Consider the following 17,201-nt stretch of genomic DNA (forward strand, 5'->3'; position numbering starts at 1 on the left):
GTAACAGCTGTTCTTCTATAACCCATAAAGTTTCATAATTTCATTAGAATGAGACTGAGATTTCATGGAGATTTTTAAATTTTATTTTTCTATAAGAAAAGAAGCAGTAAGTAAAGCATGTCTTGTTTGCAGTATTGGCTGCCACAAGTTAGTTTTTTTAAAGAATAAGAAATAAGACAAAAGTAACCAAGACAACCCTTACCCTAAGCTACAGAATCCCAACTAATAACATTGAAAAAGAAGTTGATAATATTGATCCCTTGTGTACTAGTAGTTAAACTTCAAAAATCAGTTGAGAGGAAAGCTTAACTGGCCTTTCTGTAGTATCAGAAAGCAAACCCAAATCCCAGACAGAATTTTTACAGCTATGAATATAGGAGATGATTTTCAGACAATGTCAAAACTACCGTTTAATTCCCTTTCCTTCAGGAGGAAGCTCCTATGAGGTGCACTTGGAAAGGAATCCCTGAGTATACTAGACATACTTCTGTGCAAACCAAGAAGTAGCTTTGCAGAGTGGCGTGCATAAGGAGTGAGTCCAGAGTGATCAGCAAGGACACCAGTTCTGCCATCACTTCTGCTTTGAATGACTTTAAACCTTTGTCCTGTTTGTTCAGTCAAATTCAGCTCTCAAGCTATCCTTGCTAAGCAACTACACCAACATTGCTCTGGCAGTGGTCTCCTGAGTGTTTGTAGAAAAAAAATATTAGGTCTTAGTAAGATAACTAGGTGAGAAATCCACATTGGTAAACATCTTTGAAGATCTGAGTGCCTGATCTTTTTCACAAAGTAAGACTTTGAGGCCCTACTGTGATTTCCAGCCATGATAGTATTTCCTCCTTATTTTCTTTCAGCCATTCGATGTTGCTCTTCACTTGCTCCAGTGTCTGACTCCTGGGCATTTCTCCTGCCCCAGCATTAGGATATTTTTCAAAGAAATTTTCCACCTGGAAAAGAGAAAAGAATTGATGTGAAGTAAATAATGTTGCTATTGGGCAAGCAGCTTTTTACAAAGACACAGTCAGGGGTAATTCTGACTGGGAGAGATCTATAAGCTCATGCTAGTAGCATTGGAATAGTTTTACAGTTTACTCCTGCTGCTTTAAGCATTCAGAGGACAAAAAAATAAGTTTCCTGTCCAGAAGATAGTGAAATATATTGACTTAAATTCAAGAGAATTGATGTCATCATACCTGCCAAAGCTGGAGCTCAGTGTTGAAGGTTTGGGCAATAGTTACTATTCGACCAAGATATCTGTCATTTATAGTGAATCTAGAAAAACAATTTAATAAATTATGTTTGATGCAAAACCATAATTATCTGAAGTGTAAACTTCTAATTGTATTACAATAAAGCAGGTACACTCAAATTTCAGCATTTTTTGAAATAGTTGAAAAATAGCACTCCTACATAATATCTGAGCTGTTCTTAAATATGTTTACTAATGGAGTGATCTCTTATGGTGGAATAATTTTTTTAAAGTAATTACTGCTTGTCTCAGGCTGGAAGTGAGGAATATTGCTGCTCAGCAATACAAAAACTGTCCAGATCACAGCTCTGGGCTTGCAGGTGTGCTTTCCTTCTGTGCCCTCACCAAAAGGAGATGGAAAGGAGAGATAAGTCACTCAAATATTGAGGAGAAAAGTGAAAAGGTTTGGGATTACTTCCACTGCTCATCTGTATGTCTGCTGCTTGCTGTTACCATTAGAATAAAATTTTAAAAATCCCCCCCCCCCCATTTTATACTCTGTCTTCTTGGTATGAAATCAGTTGCAAGAGTGGAGACTTGATTCACTAATTTTCCATGCAATAACCAGATTTCTGTGGCCTTGGTAAAACTTTCTCTCCTTGATGAACATTTACTGGTAGCGATCATTTAGGGAAAGAATGGTTTTCAAGTTAGCAACAAAATAATTTTTCCACAGCAAATGGACATAATTGTGTTGAATAAGCTTTCAGTTTTCATTTTGCAAAGGTCAGTGATTATAACTGTACAATGAAAACACAGAAAAACATGGCATGTAACAAAATTTACAGGTGGATGTAGTTTCCCATGAGTTCATTAGAGTACCTGTCAACTAAGTACTGCCAGTTCAGTCGTATCCAGTCCCAGGCCATTGTTTTCCCATAGGTGTTATATGAGATGTATCTCAGGACCGTGAACACATCTTGGCTTTTGATGAGGCTGGTGTTGTAAATATATTTCAGATATCTACGGGAAATTCCATAGGATTCAATGAGAACCATTTCCAAACAGGAATATTAATTTTTTTCCTGTAGCATTTTAAAGGTAAAGTACACAGATCTAAAATGTAATTTGTGTCAAGAGGTAATTGTATTGAAAGAAATCTTAGTTAGGAATCTTTAGCAAAGTAGGTAGAGTTTATGTCTCTATTTGAAAATAGCCAAACCCCATTATTATTCCTATATTTTAATGCAGTAGAGAAAACAAGACTAGATCAGTTAGTAGTTCAGCCTGTTAGGCCAAGCACCAAAAAAAGTAGTAGTCCAGACTTTAAAGATTTTATAGGGACCATGAATACATGCACAGGTGGCTTGCTCACATTGACATCTGTGCTGTTTGTTTGGAAAATTTTTTCCATACAAAATTAAAATTCATTTGGGCAGAGCATGCCTGCAAGAGCATGCCTCCAACTATAGTTCCAGTTATGGCACAGATGGTTTTGACTGACGGGGTGAAGCACACATGTTTGCAGGGAGATGAGTAGCATGGTCATGGATTCACAGCAGCAGCTGCAAAAGAACACCCTTTCAAGCTGTTGTGTGTTGGGATTAAGGATTGTCTTCTTTTTCCCTATATGTAATGGACATTTTGTTCAATCTGTTTGCTCTTCCCTCCTTGTTTGCTATTTTAATAGTAAATTGAGAGAAAAGCTTTCCCTGTTTTAGGAGGAATTTTTTATTTTCTGCAAATATAGTCTGATCTAGCTAATTAATTCATGTCTTAATCATGTCAGCCATTAGCTATTTAATGGCTTTAGATTAAGGCTGTTGCGGTCACAAAAATTTAGGAATGCAGCTGCTTCCTACTGTTATTTCAATTAATCTAAATCTTTTATTTATTCTTTCTGAATCTTTTTGAATCTCCTATACTTCCGTGTTTCACCTCCTTTAAACTTGGAACTCTTTCAAGCAGAGCCTGCTCCATGTTATGGTATTTAGATAGGGCTCTGATACAGTGGTGAATGGCCCTGGTGTGGGTGTTTGCTTGCATGAGTGCTACAAGATACAGTAACATGCATGCAAAGTTATCAGATAAGCCTAAAGTAGCCAATGTGCCTATGCAGGACGACAGCCTGGTGAGATACTTGCCAAGTCAGACAGTCTGCTGGATGACTCTGGGGCAGTATCCAGACTCCTCATCATTGCCATGGCAGCATGAATTCAACATTTTTGGTTCTAGCTTGAGCACTTTTGCACAGCACCTCAGGGAGCATTGCAAGTTCACGTGGATGCCTTCATAGGACTGTTAATAACAATTGCTCAAGGTTGTTTGCCTAATTTTAGCTAGTTAGAAAGTAGACATCTAGGCTAAGCAAACTGGAGCTAATGGAGGGTGACTGACAACACCCAAAAGCAATTCTTTCCATTGATTTTAAGCTCCTTTCCTGGTCTGGGATAAGCAGTGCTTTGTAGGTCTAGCCTCTCTTCACTGATTAAAGAGGAAATTGATGACTAATTTACTCCCAATAACTAACTATTAAGCAACTAAAATTGCACAGGGTGCACACACTGTTGGAAGAGCTGAAGGTTGTTGATTGTGTGCAGCAACTACCATGTCTTCAATACCTTTCTGCTAAAAGAACAAGGCTTTTTCCCTGCCATAGTACAATCTCAGTGGGGCATGTTAGATAATTGGTCTTGAAAATGTATTGCATTCCTCATGCTGTAATCTGACCAAAATGACAGCACAGAAGAGAGGAAGAGGGGAAAGAGCAAACAGCAAACAGTTGCTTCTGTAGGAAAAGAGAAATCTGTGTGTGTTTAAATCACCTGTCCAAAAGGGTGATGTTCCTCACTGATGCCAGGCCATATAGCAACTTTTCTTTTTCTTGGGCTAATGAAGTTTCTTGGTATTTGTCAAACATGTGATTCCATGATGTCTCATTGCCTGAGTTCTGCATCCCATAGCGATATACTATAAGTCGGAGATTTGCAGGAATACTAAAAGAAAGAAACAGAACTTAAATATTCTTCCCCTTTCCTACTTGAGATCAGTGGTCACATGCTGTGTTCTTCACAAACCACAAAAGATGTGAGCACTCACATTTCTCCTTGTAACCAGCGATTGAAGAGATGAGAAGCATTGTTCAAAGATTCTGGGTCATTCATACTGCAGGCAAAGTCCAGAACAGATGCACGAAGAAGCCTTGGAAAGAGAGAGAGAGTGAGAGAGATATTTTCCTACTGCTAACTATTGTTTGAATGCATCAATAACATGAGAAGGAAAAAATAAAGATTGTCCCACCTCTGCAAATGGTCTCCAGAATCCTCCCAGCCCAGTTCATCCACAGTTGGTTTTACCAGATTGCGAAAATATTTCTGAAGTAGAAAAAGGATGTTGGTTACATGTGTAGATTTCTTTAAATAATAATATATTTAATTTCATCGTTTGTTCTCCTTAATTTTTTTTCAGAACTAGCATCTCTTGAATGAAAAGTAACATGAACAGGCACACACACAATCTTTCCAGATCCCCACAGCATGCCAAGTCTGAATGCTTGCAATACTGATGTGCAGACAGGACAAAGCCAACCTGGTGCTCTCCAGCCTTGTCTGTGTTCCCAGATGAAGGCTGGGGTACAGTAAGGACACACTGCCACAACTGCTTTCCAGAGATGATAGTCCAGGACATACCTACTTTAGTGACCATTAAATCATGTTCAGTATTTTAGGTCAACTAACAAACCTACTCACTGCCACATAGAGATATAGCCATCCTTTGTGCTGAGGACAGGTGTTTGAGATTTTGCTGCCCTATTATTGAATGCAGGACAGCCTTGACTAATAAATACCTGTAACATGCCTTATGGTGACAGATTATAAGAATAATTAGGCATAATGTCTTTTTCTCCAAGTGCATGGTCCTGAATGCAGAATCCAAGTAATTCAGATACCACTATGAAGCAGTGTTTAGAGGGTTTTTTTTTAAGAGAACAATAATGAAAAGTAAATGTAATAGTTCAGCAACACTGAAAATCACTTGAACTTCAGTATTATTCTTGTGAGAGATTCTGAATTATCAGATTCAGTGGTCCCAAGCTGGGTTGGGTTTTATTTTGCTTCATCACCTGAAACAGGGGATAGAGAGTTTTATCATCTTCAAGCATGTTTGCAAGGTACGTTACAGCTGATATAGCTCTATTCCAAGGCAAATAATCTGTTTCCTTTCCTAGGTATTTTGTGAGTTCCAGGGGAACAGTGTAATTCACAAGTCCAGGTCTGTGGAAGGAGAAAACATAACTTCTGTTATTTTAATGAATTTGAAATCTTGCTTCTCCAAAGATATTAGATTTACTATTTACTTTAGAAGGCCTGAAATAGTAAAGTTTGTGAGGGAGAAAGTTGTCTGGAATGTAACTTGGAAGGTGTTTTCCAAAGAGATAACCAAGGATCACTGTTGATCAATGCCTAACCATAGGAGTTGTGCCATTGTGAGAAGACTGCTAGCATTGTGCAGCAGCCCAGTATGCCTAGAAGTGGGCAGCCTTTAACTGATTGACATTAATATAACAAAATAAGAAAGGAATTGCTGGTTGGTGACATCCTGAAAGGCTGAGGAGACTTAGAGCCTGTTACAGATTGCTTAAAATTTATCTGTGTCAGCATGGCTGGGTTCAAGATCTAGAAGTTTCCAATCAAGTTTCTAAGCAAACTACTAGCTGAGGTGTTAGCTACTCAATGCCTTGGTATGCATTGTAAGCACGCCTCTGCTTTTCTGGATACCTAACCTCTTCTGGAGTGCTTCCATTATTGTTAATTATATGGAGAAAACACCCCTTTCTAAGACCTGTGCAACTGAAGCCTGCTTTTTTCTTGCCACGGTACTGAAAGGGAGCATTTCTCGTGATTGCAATGGTAATGCAAGTTGCAATTCATACTTAAATGCACCCCCTTGCACCCACAAGATAAAGCAATAAAGAATTAAAGCTCATACCAAAGTCAGAAAATTTCTTTCAACCACCTGTGTTGCCTGAATCCTAATTATTAGGCAACAGAAAGTGAAACATTTGTGTTGAAATCTCTGTAGAGAATTAGTTTACCTCGCTAAAGAAAAAGCGTCATCCAAAATCCCTGCGCGATCAGCAGGTGAAAACATCTGTATGAAAAGAGGAAAAGAGGGATCAAGAATATACAGATTATTTGCAGAAAAACCCCAGCCTTACAGACCTCTTATAAGAGACCCACCAGACAAGTTAGACATTACAACACTCACTGTGTGGTTTTGGAGCAGAAGATTGCTTAAATTGGCCCAGTTTTGACTATCATAATTCACCCGGAAGAATCCAATGTGGTCTGGATTAACATTCACAAAAGTATCAGTAGAAGATGGTACTGTAATTCCTACAAAACAAACAGTCATCAGTTTGTGCACCTTATATGATGCAGAACTCACTGGAGATTCCTGGACTCCAAACATTTTATTTGATTTTAATGGATATCAAAATAAGGTCCAACCCTTAATGTAATTTATTTCTTTATTTACTTCTAAATAGCTCTCAGTAAAGATGAGTTATTACAGATTTTGATGAATGCCAGCACTTGTCTTACACAAATAAATTGCAGTAATTATTTGGGGTAGCTAGTTTGTTAAATTTGAAATGGAGGTCATTCTGAGTAGGATGAGGATGGTGAGATTTAGTGTCATTGTAAGAAGTAAAAAATTGCAAAGAAGCAGTTCTTGCAAATATATATTTTTAAACATTTTTCATCCTCGTGTGCGCTATTAAAGTGCTCATATTTTATCCTTCATTAGTTTCATTTTCCAGTTTGTTTCAACTAAATTTAACTTTTATTTCCTTACTCTTCTTTGATTCTATTTTTGTAACTGTTGATAAAAGATTTACAAAATAGGCTGAGACTTCATGCAAGCACTCATGTTTAGGGATTTTCCCATTTAAAATGAATACTTGAAAATTTTTCTTTCTCAGAAGCTTGGCCTGGTCCAATTAGTGATGCTACTTATGAAAATTTTTCTATTTCATATTGAAAACAATGGTCTTGAATCTCTGTTTTGAGGGTGGCTGTAGTTAAAAGCATGTTTCTGTTTGGATGTTACATACAAAGTATTTCTAAAGAGATTTTTCCCTACAGTTGCTGTTTGCCCTGCAAGACAGAAATTTTGTGAATGTAGAAGTAAGCACCTAATCAAGACTTTGCATGATTTGTGAAGTTAATAGCCTCTTGCAGCCCTCAGATCATGTGGAAATCAGAGAAAGAAAATTTCTTTGTGTTAACTTCTGACTTGTATTATAACGTAAGATATTTTTTGTTTGTTTTTGCGTGGATACTAAAAGCAACCATTTAAAAAAAACCCCACCCCAGAACAAAAGACAAATTGCATTTTAAGAAAGTAACAAACAAGTACAAGAAAAGATAAGCCAATTGTAATATTTTTGACATTCAATGGGATATAATTTAAAATCTGAAAAAATCTGAAAAAAGTAATTTTTCCCCACAATTTTGTCCACTGGAGATGTAGTAGAAAAAATTCAGATTTGACTGCATAATCGAACAATGATCAAAAAGAACCACGTAGGAATTTTCTCAGTTCAGAAATCAGCATAAGAAAAGGTGATTAATCATTTGTAGTTCTTTTTCTTTAATTGAACTCAAGTTGCCAGTTTACCATGCCACAAAAGCATTCACCAGCCTCCCACTTCTCCTCTTTTCCTGGACTGGACAATGGCCATATCTAAGCCAAATTGATTTTAGTGCATTATAATTAAGAGTATGCATAGATGTTTCCTTGAATAGGACTGTATTTAAGATGCTTAAGCACTATACTGAAACTGAGTCTAAATTGACATCATGTTTGTACAGGGGAAATAGTAATCTTATCAGTGAAATTTCTAGTACCTGGAATAACCAAGCTGTGTGCTACCTCCTGGACCTGAAAACTGCAAAGTATGAAAGTTCATTCTGTGCTCTGTTTTTTGTAAATTATATGGAAAACTTTCATCCATTCATTATCCTTAAAAGAGAATACATTTACCTGTAGAATCTGATGCATTGTAGAAATCATAATATGATGAATCACCATGCTTAAATTTGACTGGTATATTCCATTTGTAACTGAAATTATTTAATGGGAAAGAAAGTCAAATTACATTTGAAGCCAAATAGTATAAAAACCCCTCCAATATGTCTTTGTTTCTTTGTTTATTTTAATGCTTACATCTTGTTTTTTGAAGCTGACTTGTGCTTATGAACATATACATACTAAATAATGGCAGGCAATATTCTAGCAGGATACAAAGCAATTGATTTAGTAAAAGATGATTTTATGTTAATAAGTGGTGTCAAGGTTGATGTTGATGCATCTAGGGCTTTGTGCAGACACTAATCTTTGCAATGCTGACTTGAAATAAATGGTTAAGTATTACAGAAGTTTTTTTGCAGATGGAAAAAAGGAAAGAGTTTAAGCAACAACTGTGATGCAGTTAAGAGGGCTTCTTGCCTTTTCCAGCCTATTTTTCTTCTCCAAGACAATCCTAATTCCTTCATTAAAAAGCACTGGGAGGCAAATGCGACCTTACCTCTTGTTCCTCAGCTCCTTGTATATCTTTATTGGGTAGTTTCCTCACTCCAGGGCATGCCCAGGAAAAAGATGAGAAATTTGGGCAGGAATGGAGCCACAGCACAGCCTGACCAAGACTGTGACCAGGCAATCAGGGATGTGGGACAGCAGAGCATGCTGCGAGTGTAACGTCAGCCACCTGCATAGGGCTGCTAAAATGATCAAGCCCTTTTGAGCAGTCAGCTGCTCTTCATATTAGTATATTATATTTTCTCCCAGGGAGATTCTCCTTGGTGACACATGTGATGGGAAATAGATGTCATCTTTATAACCCTAGGTTAAGTAAATGGTCACTAACTTCCAGAAAATAAAAAAAAAAATTAGGTTTTGGTATCTCCTCCTACCTTCAGGAAGAAAGATTAAATATTTTGTATCTCCTAAACAAAATATCTTAACAGATTTATACACTTCTGGTTTTACTTGTTCTTTTATGGAGCTTACTATGATGGAATTTAGACAGGTACTGTGTTTCCCAAGAGAAAACCCATATATGTTTTTGGGTTTTGTTTGTTTATTTGAGGGTGGTTTTTTGTTGTTGTTATCATTGGGTTTTTTTTTTTTGTTTGTTTTGTTTTTTTTTTGTTCATTTGGTTTTTTTTCGTTTTGGTTTGGTTTTTTAAACTTATTTTTGTAAATGCATTTCATGAGGTACATTTTACTTAGTTTCTACCTGGTATGAATCAACATCTGCAGTAGGAACTTACCCAAGATCAGAAGGAGGATGAGAAGCATTTGCACTGGGATCCAAAAGAAAACGTTTCTGTGTGAATACTGAATTATTTCCCATCTCCAAAACAGGGTAGCCCATCTGCTTAGTCCAGGTGTCCATGACTTCCTTCACAGGTCTATTACTTGCCTGTGAATGATGGAAGAAGGTTGTAGTGAAAATGGAAACTCAGTCCTGAGGAGAAAGAAAGTCTCTCTGGTATTAAGAAAAAGAAAAGCAGAAAGGGGCAGAGGAAAGAGCATGTTCAGGACAAAAAAATCCTCAATTAAATCCTTTATGGTGCCTGTCATTGAAGAAAGAAATTATTTGGAAACTTGAACACCCACAGAAGAAATGAGAAATGTGTAGGCAAGAGACTGGCCAGTAGTATGGACAAGAAATACTGAGGAACCTTTGAGGCCCCTTGCATGCTCAAAGATCTCTCAATTTTTTTCTGACAGAAAAACTGAACAAGACAGAAAGGACACAGTGGGATTTTTAAAGGCAGAAGCCTCCTTGCAGTGTGTCCTGTTTTGAGTGTGAAGAAAGAGCCAGTATTAACCACCAGCAGCTGCACCAATGTAAAATTTGATTCATTCTGTGAACCCTGAACATCTGTCCTAGGAACTGGAGCTGAAGAAAGCTGTCACTACCTCCCGAGGATGCCACCTGTGAGAGAAGTGAGCTAGAGTCACTTCTAGTGACTTTTTACAGATGAGGAAGATGATGTGAAGATGCAAAGCACTAGAGAGAGAAAGCAGGAAGTTCTGCTGAGTAGGAAGAAGTCTGGGACCAAGGAGAAGACTGGAACTAAAAAGCAAAAGCACAATTTAGTCTGTGTGCATGTCCACGGGGTTGGAAGAAAAGGAAAGAATGCCAGGGAAGAACGTGGCAGTATGCCAGCATAATGGGGGCTAATGAGATAGATGGAAAAAAATAGTCCAGCCCCAAGGAACAGGAAAGATCAGAAAATGGTGGCACAGATGATGACCCAACTGGGACTCAGAAGCTAGAGAGGGATATAAGCACCAAAATTACTTGTGAATTGATGCTACTGATAGCTTTCCAACACCTGAATCTGGAGAGAGAAAAGAGACAGTATGGGGTGCATGATGGTGGATGAGAGGTGTTTCACACGTGGAATGAGTTTAAGTTTCGGGGGGAATGTTTCAGCAGCAGGGTGTTTGTTAGCAAGGCCTCCTTTCTTGGTTCTTACTCCACTCCCACAGCCTTATGCAAAAGCAAGCAAGCAAGCAAGAAAGAAAGAAAGAAAACAAAAGAGAAATATACTGGGAGGCTGCCTAGCTTGTGATCTCTCATTGACAGAAGAGCTACAGAATATTAAAACTTTGAGAAACTGAAATCAGTGGATGAGATATGAAACATTTATCAGCAAGGGTTTGGGTGGATGCAAAACACACCTCTTCCAGAGCTTCCCAGAATTGTTGTGTCTTGGCATTCTGGAAATGGTGTTTCTTCAAATATGCCTAGAGAGAGATGGAAGACTGTGAAAATACTACCAGTGTTTCTTGTTTGCCTATAAAAACAATACACATATTCAGTTGTACAGGGATACAGAGAGCACCTCTCAGTTGCACAGAGTATCTACACATGGGTGGTAGTTCTGTGAGTGGGAAATTGAATGGATCAGTATTCAGCTGATGAAATTCCTTTGCTGTCCAACGCATCCCATAACACCAAAAGTCAGCATTTTCCAGAGTGACTTGTTAGTAGGAAATAAATTTGTATTTGAAGATTTTTTTGGGTTTTGTTTAAATGGACACCACTATAACCTGCTGCAAATTTCTGACTAATATAAGAGGCTGTTTAGCAGGAAGAAGATATTTAATGAGATTTCGCTACCTGTGGACTCAGAGTGGAAGCAGGAAAGTCTAGTGACCTCTACGTTTTGATCAAAACGATTGTTACACGGAGTAATGGTGTTCAGCAAAGAGTTCGCAATGCCTAAACCTTATTCCTATCCTGCGCCTTCCCTGGCTGCTTGGCGGGTGTTTTCCTACCCTGTCACCTGCTCCCGGCGGTGTTCAGTCAGTAGATGGTGCTGTTTGTTTCGCTGTTGGCCGCAGCTGCCTACCTTAGCGCTCCCGAAGGCTCTGAGCAGAAGGAAAGGGTTAGGCTCTTGGAGACAAGGTGGCTGTATTTTCCCATCTTGGGTAACTGTTCTGATTAAGTGAAAGGGGAGTACAGGAAAATACAACTATCTTGTAACAGCCCATAAATGTGCTCTTCATGAGAGAGGGAAGTAAGAACAAATGTGGTAAGCCTGCACTGTAACACTTGTTACCAATGTCTGTTCAGAATAAAGGACAGACAAGTTTTCTCCTTGTAGGTTGGCTCCTTTCTCCCATTTTGTCACCTTTTAGCACCACGTTTTTCCTCCACAAGAAAGGACTATGAACTGTGCAATGTATCTCTTTTCTTCTCCCTATTACCTTCACTTTTTAGGGCTGGGTGTCCCTGCCTCAGGGCATGGATGAGCTGATGCCTCTAAGAGTGTCCCTACACGTCAGCCTTGTGTGGGTTGGAGGATCGTGGCCATAGAAAGCCACAGACACACTTTACAGCAGAATGAGGGGATCCCAGTTGACAACAGGATAGCAGTGGGGTAGAGGAGGTTTTTCCACTAAAAGCTGTCAGGAATTTAGGTCCTCACTGGCTGGCTATCAAATCTTTATCCAGTTCACATTCCTGCTTCTGTGGGAGCATGGAACTTCTTCCCCTCTGTGTTGTCCACTCAGTATTGAAATCCACTATGTACTTTTGCTACCAATACCAGGACCTCTGATATTCATGTTTTGAATAATGGCTTTGCTACTGTCACATAAAGATGGGCTGTGTGTCTGGCAGGTTTTGATGCCACCTTTACCTGACAGCCTTTCTGGAAGAGCTCTGGTGTAATCCAGTCTTGAATCATTCTGAGGATTGATGCACCCTGAGGACAAAGGGAAAGGGGAGAAGGTCAATCCACACTGCTCTAACATGATTTTCATTCATCTAAAAGGCAACATGTGAATGAGTATTTTACAAGGCAAAAATAGAAATCATCCATCAGACTAAGGAAGTGGTTTTTCTACTTCCTTTGTTTGATAGCATGCCTACCAGGTGGAGCTTAAATCTGGATGTGAGAATCAGTCTTTAGATGTGATCAGACACTTGTTCCTATGTTCAGCTCCCGAGCCCTGCTGCTGCAGCTTACTGTCCTGCCACTGTACCAGTTTGTGTGAGCAGTGCTCCCTGTTTTGTGTAGAACAGCTCAGGGGTGAGGGCAGCTGGGGACTCCCCCTGTCCAGGGAACAGCCTGAGAGAGGCAGTGACTTCAGATGAACACAAAACAGGAAGGGAACTCTAAAAATGCTGCAAGTCTGGGGTTTTACAGGTTGGGTATGCCATCTGAAGATAAGGAATGAGATTTGCTGAGGAGTAGTGTAAGAGCTCTGGCCTCTGAAGCAGGGTAGAATTGGAATCAGAGGAGTTAATAACTGGGACTTCACAGAAAATAACCCAAACCATTAGGACCTTGAAAGAAGAAAGAAACAAAAGGAAGACAGGAGAGAGAAGTAGAAGAGCCATGTGGAACAAAGAACAGAGTGCATACAAGATGATGAAGAAAAAAAAAAGGAGTGCAAACTCCATCTAAGATGCAAAATACAATTTTAGGATTTGCATGTTTTCATTTTCTGAGCGAAATCAAGGGGCAGTTGAGAGCCTAATGTTATGAATGGTTTAAAAATCCAGTTGTCCCATGAAAACAATAATATTATCTGAATTCTCAGTAAATCCTCTTTCCTCTATTTATGTGTCTGAGAATAAGGACTAGATGAGTCATGGTAGAGGGACTGTTTGAACAGATATGCCTCAAACTGCTTTCCAGGCTATTGTTGGAGAATCAAGGTGGGCAGCAGATGACTGCTTCTGATACAGAAACCTGATGTGTTTGCCATGGAATATGCTCAAAACCAATTCAGTAACATTTAGAACAGATATCCATTAGTGGTAATCCTAAAGCTGCTTAATGATCCATGGTGATCATAAGGCCACGAGTAAGCACTAGGGAACCTCAGTTCCTCAGCTTTTTCTCTCAGCCACTTCTTATCTGATATCACCACTCAGAAACCATCCCCTCCCATTTATATTAAAAGCCAAAGTACAAATACACACTTACACATGGAGACTTTTGCTTTAAAATGCAATGTAAAGTTAGTCATTTGCACCTTCTACTATTATATTTCAGTCTCTTCCCCCCTTGTGTCATTCCTCTGTAGTCCATGATGAAGTGTGTTTGAAAAAAATTCATCGTAACAAAAATTACCGATTATAGGAACACCAGTGTTTTAATAACTTCCCTTTCTGACAACTATTTGGGGAGGCTCAGCAAGTGACCTTAATTTGACTAGCTGACATTCTCTGATGGGGGTATAGGAGGGAGTCTTTTATCAACACCCACATAATTTCATAGTAATTGCCAAGTATGTGGCAAGATTTATTTGTGGCAGAAATGTGGAAGATTAATCCTAAACTTCTGTAGCTGGGAAGTTCCAAAAATATGGGGGTCCAAGAGCAAATTTCTAACAGAACTTATTTAAGACAAAAAGATCACTGATACTTTAATAAAACCTTTCAAAATGAGAGAGAGGATTAAACTGGGAAAGAGATGAGATGCAAATACTTTTAAAAAACAGATTAAAACAATTATGTACATTAATTGTTTACTCACCAGCTCTGCTCTAGTAGAGCTTTCCTAGGCATATAATGCTCTATCAATCCCACAGCAGTTAGAGGATCTCATACAGAATACACTGCAATGACTCCATAGACCCTTAGGCAATTCATTTGGGTTTTAGGATTGGATAAGCTCTCTGGTTGTTCTGGTAAGACTAACAGAGAGCATTCCAAATTATGCTTTATTTGTTTAGCAATGAATATTATCATGAGAAGATGGTTTTTAAAAGAAAAATACAGAAGAGACGCCAAAACAAAGCCAAAAAGAAACAAGCTAATTTTGTCACGCATTTATATATAAATACCAACAGTAATTTGAGCTAAATCTACGCAAAGACTTTCTCTTTCAAGCCAAATTATAACCCAAGCCAAATTATATCCCAAGCAAACTGTTCCCAAACAATGCACAAGTCGTCAAGTGTTTTTGCTTAAAAAAAATGAGTTCATGTTGTAATTATCTAGGCACAAAGAGATGAGTAAAAGCTAGGACTTTTTTTTTCTCCATTGTTTTTACAGACCCTGCAAAAGTATGTTTCTTACTTAGCTCACCACTAAAATAGATTTTGATCCAGAGTATTTGATTTAGCTCTGTATATTTCGTGACTTTTGTTAGTTTGATTTAAACACTGTTAGACAATGCAGGTTTTTACATGGTTTATGGTTTGACTGTGAGGCATTTATGATGCAATAAATACTGGTTGTATTGTTGGATAGAGGATTTAACAATTGAAAACAGAAAACTGATGGAAATGGATGGATCAAGTCTAGCTAATAAAAGTAGTATCTATAGTTACAGACTGTAGCACAGCTGAAGCTAAAGTCAATGCAATATATACTGTATGTTTAGCTGATAATGGGAGCTTGAAGGGAAAGCCACAAGCAGTGTTTAATAATGCTGGATTTTGTGTGTTCAGTGGGAGCATGTTACGGCATCAGATAGGGAACACTGACAGGGTCATATAAGAAGCTGCCAATAAAATATGGTGTATCAGGGTCAGAAACAGCATGGGAGATGGCTGGTTGAGGAGAAGAGTGGCAGGAGTGTTTTCTCCTGTGTTTCTTTGGCTTGTGTCTTGATGCCCTGCAGAAAACAACTGGAGGGAACAGTGTTGTTGGGGCCCTTTAGACAAGAGACTCCCCTGGTTAGATATGGGGGGAGCACCTGCTTTGTTCCAAGTCTAAGACTTGTCTAAGGACTAAGTGGCTTTGGCTACATCCGATATGGAGAGAGAGAAGCTGGCCTCAGCCCCCTAGGCTGGGTCTTCAAAGTGATGATCCTCAGCATGGCTGCTGGTGTCCCTCAAGCTCTGGACCTCACAGCACTTTCCCACAAGTGCTGATCTCCAGGCTGCTGCCTCACACAGCAAGTACTACCAGAGGCCATGGGCTCCCAAAGGCCTCTGTGTGCCCTGGTCACAACAGTGGTTGGATGTCTCCAGCATTCCAGTGTCTCTCTGCTCAGGCAGACCCAAGGTATCCTTCCAGCTAGCTCCTCAGGGAGTCTTTATGGGCACAGGTCCTCACTGTCACACTCTGGGAGGGGATGAGCAAAAATGTTATCAAATGCTTAATGGAGTGTCTGCTACCACCGCCTGGGCTACTGGACTATTGTTCTCCAATGCACTCCTGAGCTCCACAACTTTCAGTGAAATGTGAAGCTGACTTATCTCCCAATTTAAGCCAATGCCAGTAGAGGCTGGTGTAGCCCATCTTTGCTAAGGTTTTTTGGGTGGCTGGGATACTGTGAGCAACTTGAGATAAAAAGTCACTTTCCTGTTTTCACTGCTTGGCTCCCTGCCTTGCTTCCTCAAAAGAGAAGTTATGCTGGCAGGTGTGATGGAGAAGTGACAGAAAGGATACCTGGACATCTACCCTTGCCTCCTCTACCCTAGTGTTAGATTATGAGCCTTGACATGACTGGGCTGCATCAGCACAAGGTGATGGGAGAGGGGCATGATTAGCACCTTGTTTAGTTTAATTTTAAACCCAGCACTCTAGTGGCAGAGGCCGGTGACACCGTGCTTTGCCTGCATCACTGCATGCTGTGAGCAGGCCTGCATGGTGCACAGTGGCTGACCAGGCTCTGCTGCTCTCACAGCTGCTTTTAACTGCATCGTCACTGACTGCAGTTGGGAACGTCCCAGAACAAAGATGTGCACAGACATAGCTCAAGTGAGTTTGGAGTCCTGATTATGAGCACAGCTGACTTTTATCTCCTCTCCTAAGTTTCCCCAACCAAAGGATGTCCTACCTTACTGTAGGATATCCCGTCAAACACAGAGGTGATTTCAGCTGGAGATGACACATTGGCTACAATTGGGTGGGAAGAGAGCAAAGAGTCATCCTTCAGTACAGGAAGCACATCCTCAATTAAAACCTGTTCAGGCTGAGAAAAAGAAGACATTAGAATGGAAACAAAGGCAGGAGTATATGCCTACTTCTCAAATAAGTAGCTTGAACTTCAACTTCTCTAGGCAGTTTGAAATAGAATGAAATTTCATGCCTCTACAAAGGACTTGCAAACTCTTGCTTTATATCTGAGAGGGGAGAGATACAATTTCTCCTTAAGTAAGAGAAATTGCCTTTTTCAGATCCTGTTTTCCTGTGTGTATCGTAACACAGACACACCCATCCCACCCTCCCTTGCTCCCAGTAGGGCAAAAAGAGTAGCCTGTGTTACCAATTTCAGAAGTGTGACAATATTTACAAAGCATCTTGGTCTCCTCTTGGAAAAGAGGAGCTGGGTAGGAAGGGAGGGAGGGAAGAAGGAGGCAGGGTTTCTCACCCCAAGGCTTAAATGTTTTTTTAAATTATTTGTATTTTTTAAAAAAGATTAAGTAGCCATCAGTTAAAATCCCCTTATTTCCTAATCAACATTGACCAAAACAGACTAATATTCAATTTAGATTTTCTCTTCTAATACTCACTAGGATA

The 17,201-nt window shown here is 39.4% G+C and overlaps 1 protein-coding gene across 1 annotated transcript in view; it reads right to left on the reverse strand.

The window, feature by feature from the left end:
- Positions 1–782: 782 nt before the first annotated feature.
- ENPEP (glutamyl aminopeptidase) overlaps positions 783–17,201 on the reverse strand; it is a 33,244-nt gene continuing 16,825 nt past the window's right edge. The window contains exons 7-20 of the mRNA XM_036382679.1: positions 16,519–16,653; positions 12,415–12,480; positions 10,949–11,014; positions 9,526–9,677; positions 8,237–8,316; positions 6,458–6,585; positions 6,285–6,340; positions 5,313–5,463; positions 4,490–4,563; positions 4,289–4,390; positions 4,015–4,185; positions 2,072–2,212; positions 1,194–1,272; positions 783–947 (exon numbers count right to left, since the gene is read on the reverse strand). Coding sequence (XP_036238572.1) covers positions 783–947; positions 1,194–1,272; positions 2,072–2,212; positions 4,015–4,185; positions 4,289–4,390; positions 4,490–4,563; positions 5,313–5,463; positions 6,285–6,340; positions 6,458–6,585; positions 8,237–8,316; positions 9,526–9,677; positions 10,949–11,014; positions 12,415–12,480; positions 16,519–16,653 — 1,566 coding nt within the window. The remainder of the gene's footprint in view (positions 948–1,193; positions 1,273–2,071; positions 2,213–4,014; positions 4,186–4,288; positions 4,391–4,489; positions 4,564–5,312; positions 5,464–6,284; positions 6,341–6,457; positions 6,586–8,236; positions 8,317–9,525; positions 9,678–10,948; positions 11,015–12,414; positions 12,481–16,518; positions 16,654–17,201) is intronic.

The sequence above is a fragment of the Molothrus ater genome, chromosome 4, assembly GCF_012460135.2.
Source record: "Molothrus ater isolate BHLD 08-10-18 breed brown headed cowbird chromosome 4, BPBGC_Mater_1.1, whole genome shotgun sequence".
Classification (NCBI taxonomy): Eukaryota; Metazoa; Chordata; class Aves; order Passeriformes; family Icteridae; genus Molothrus; species Molothrus ater.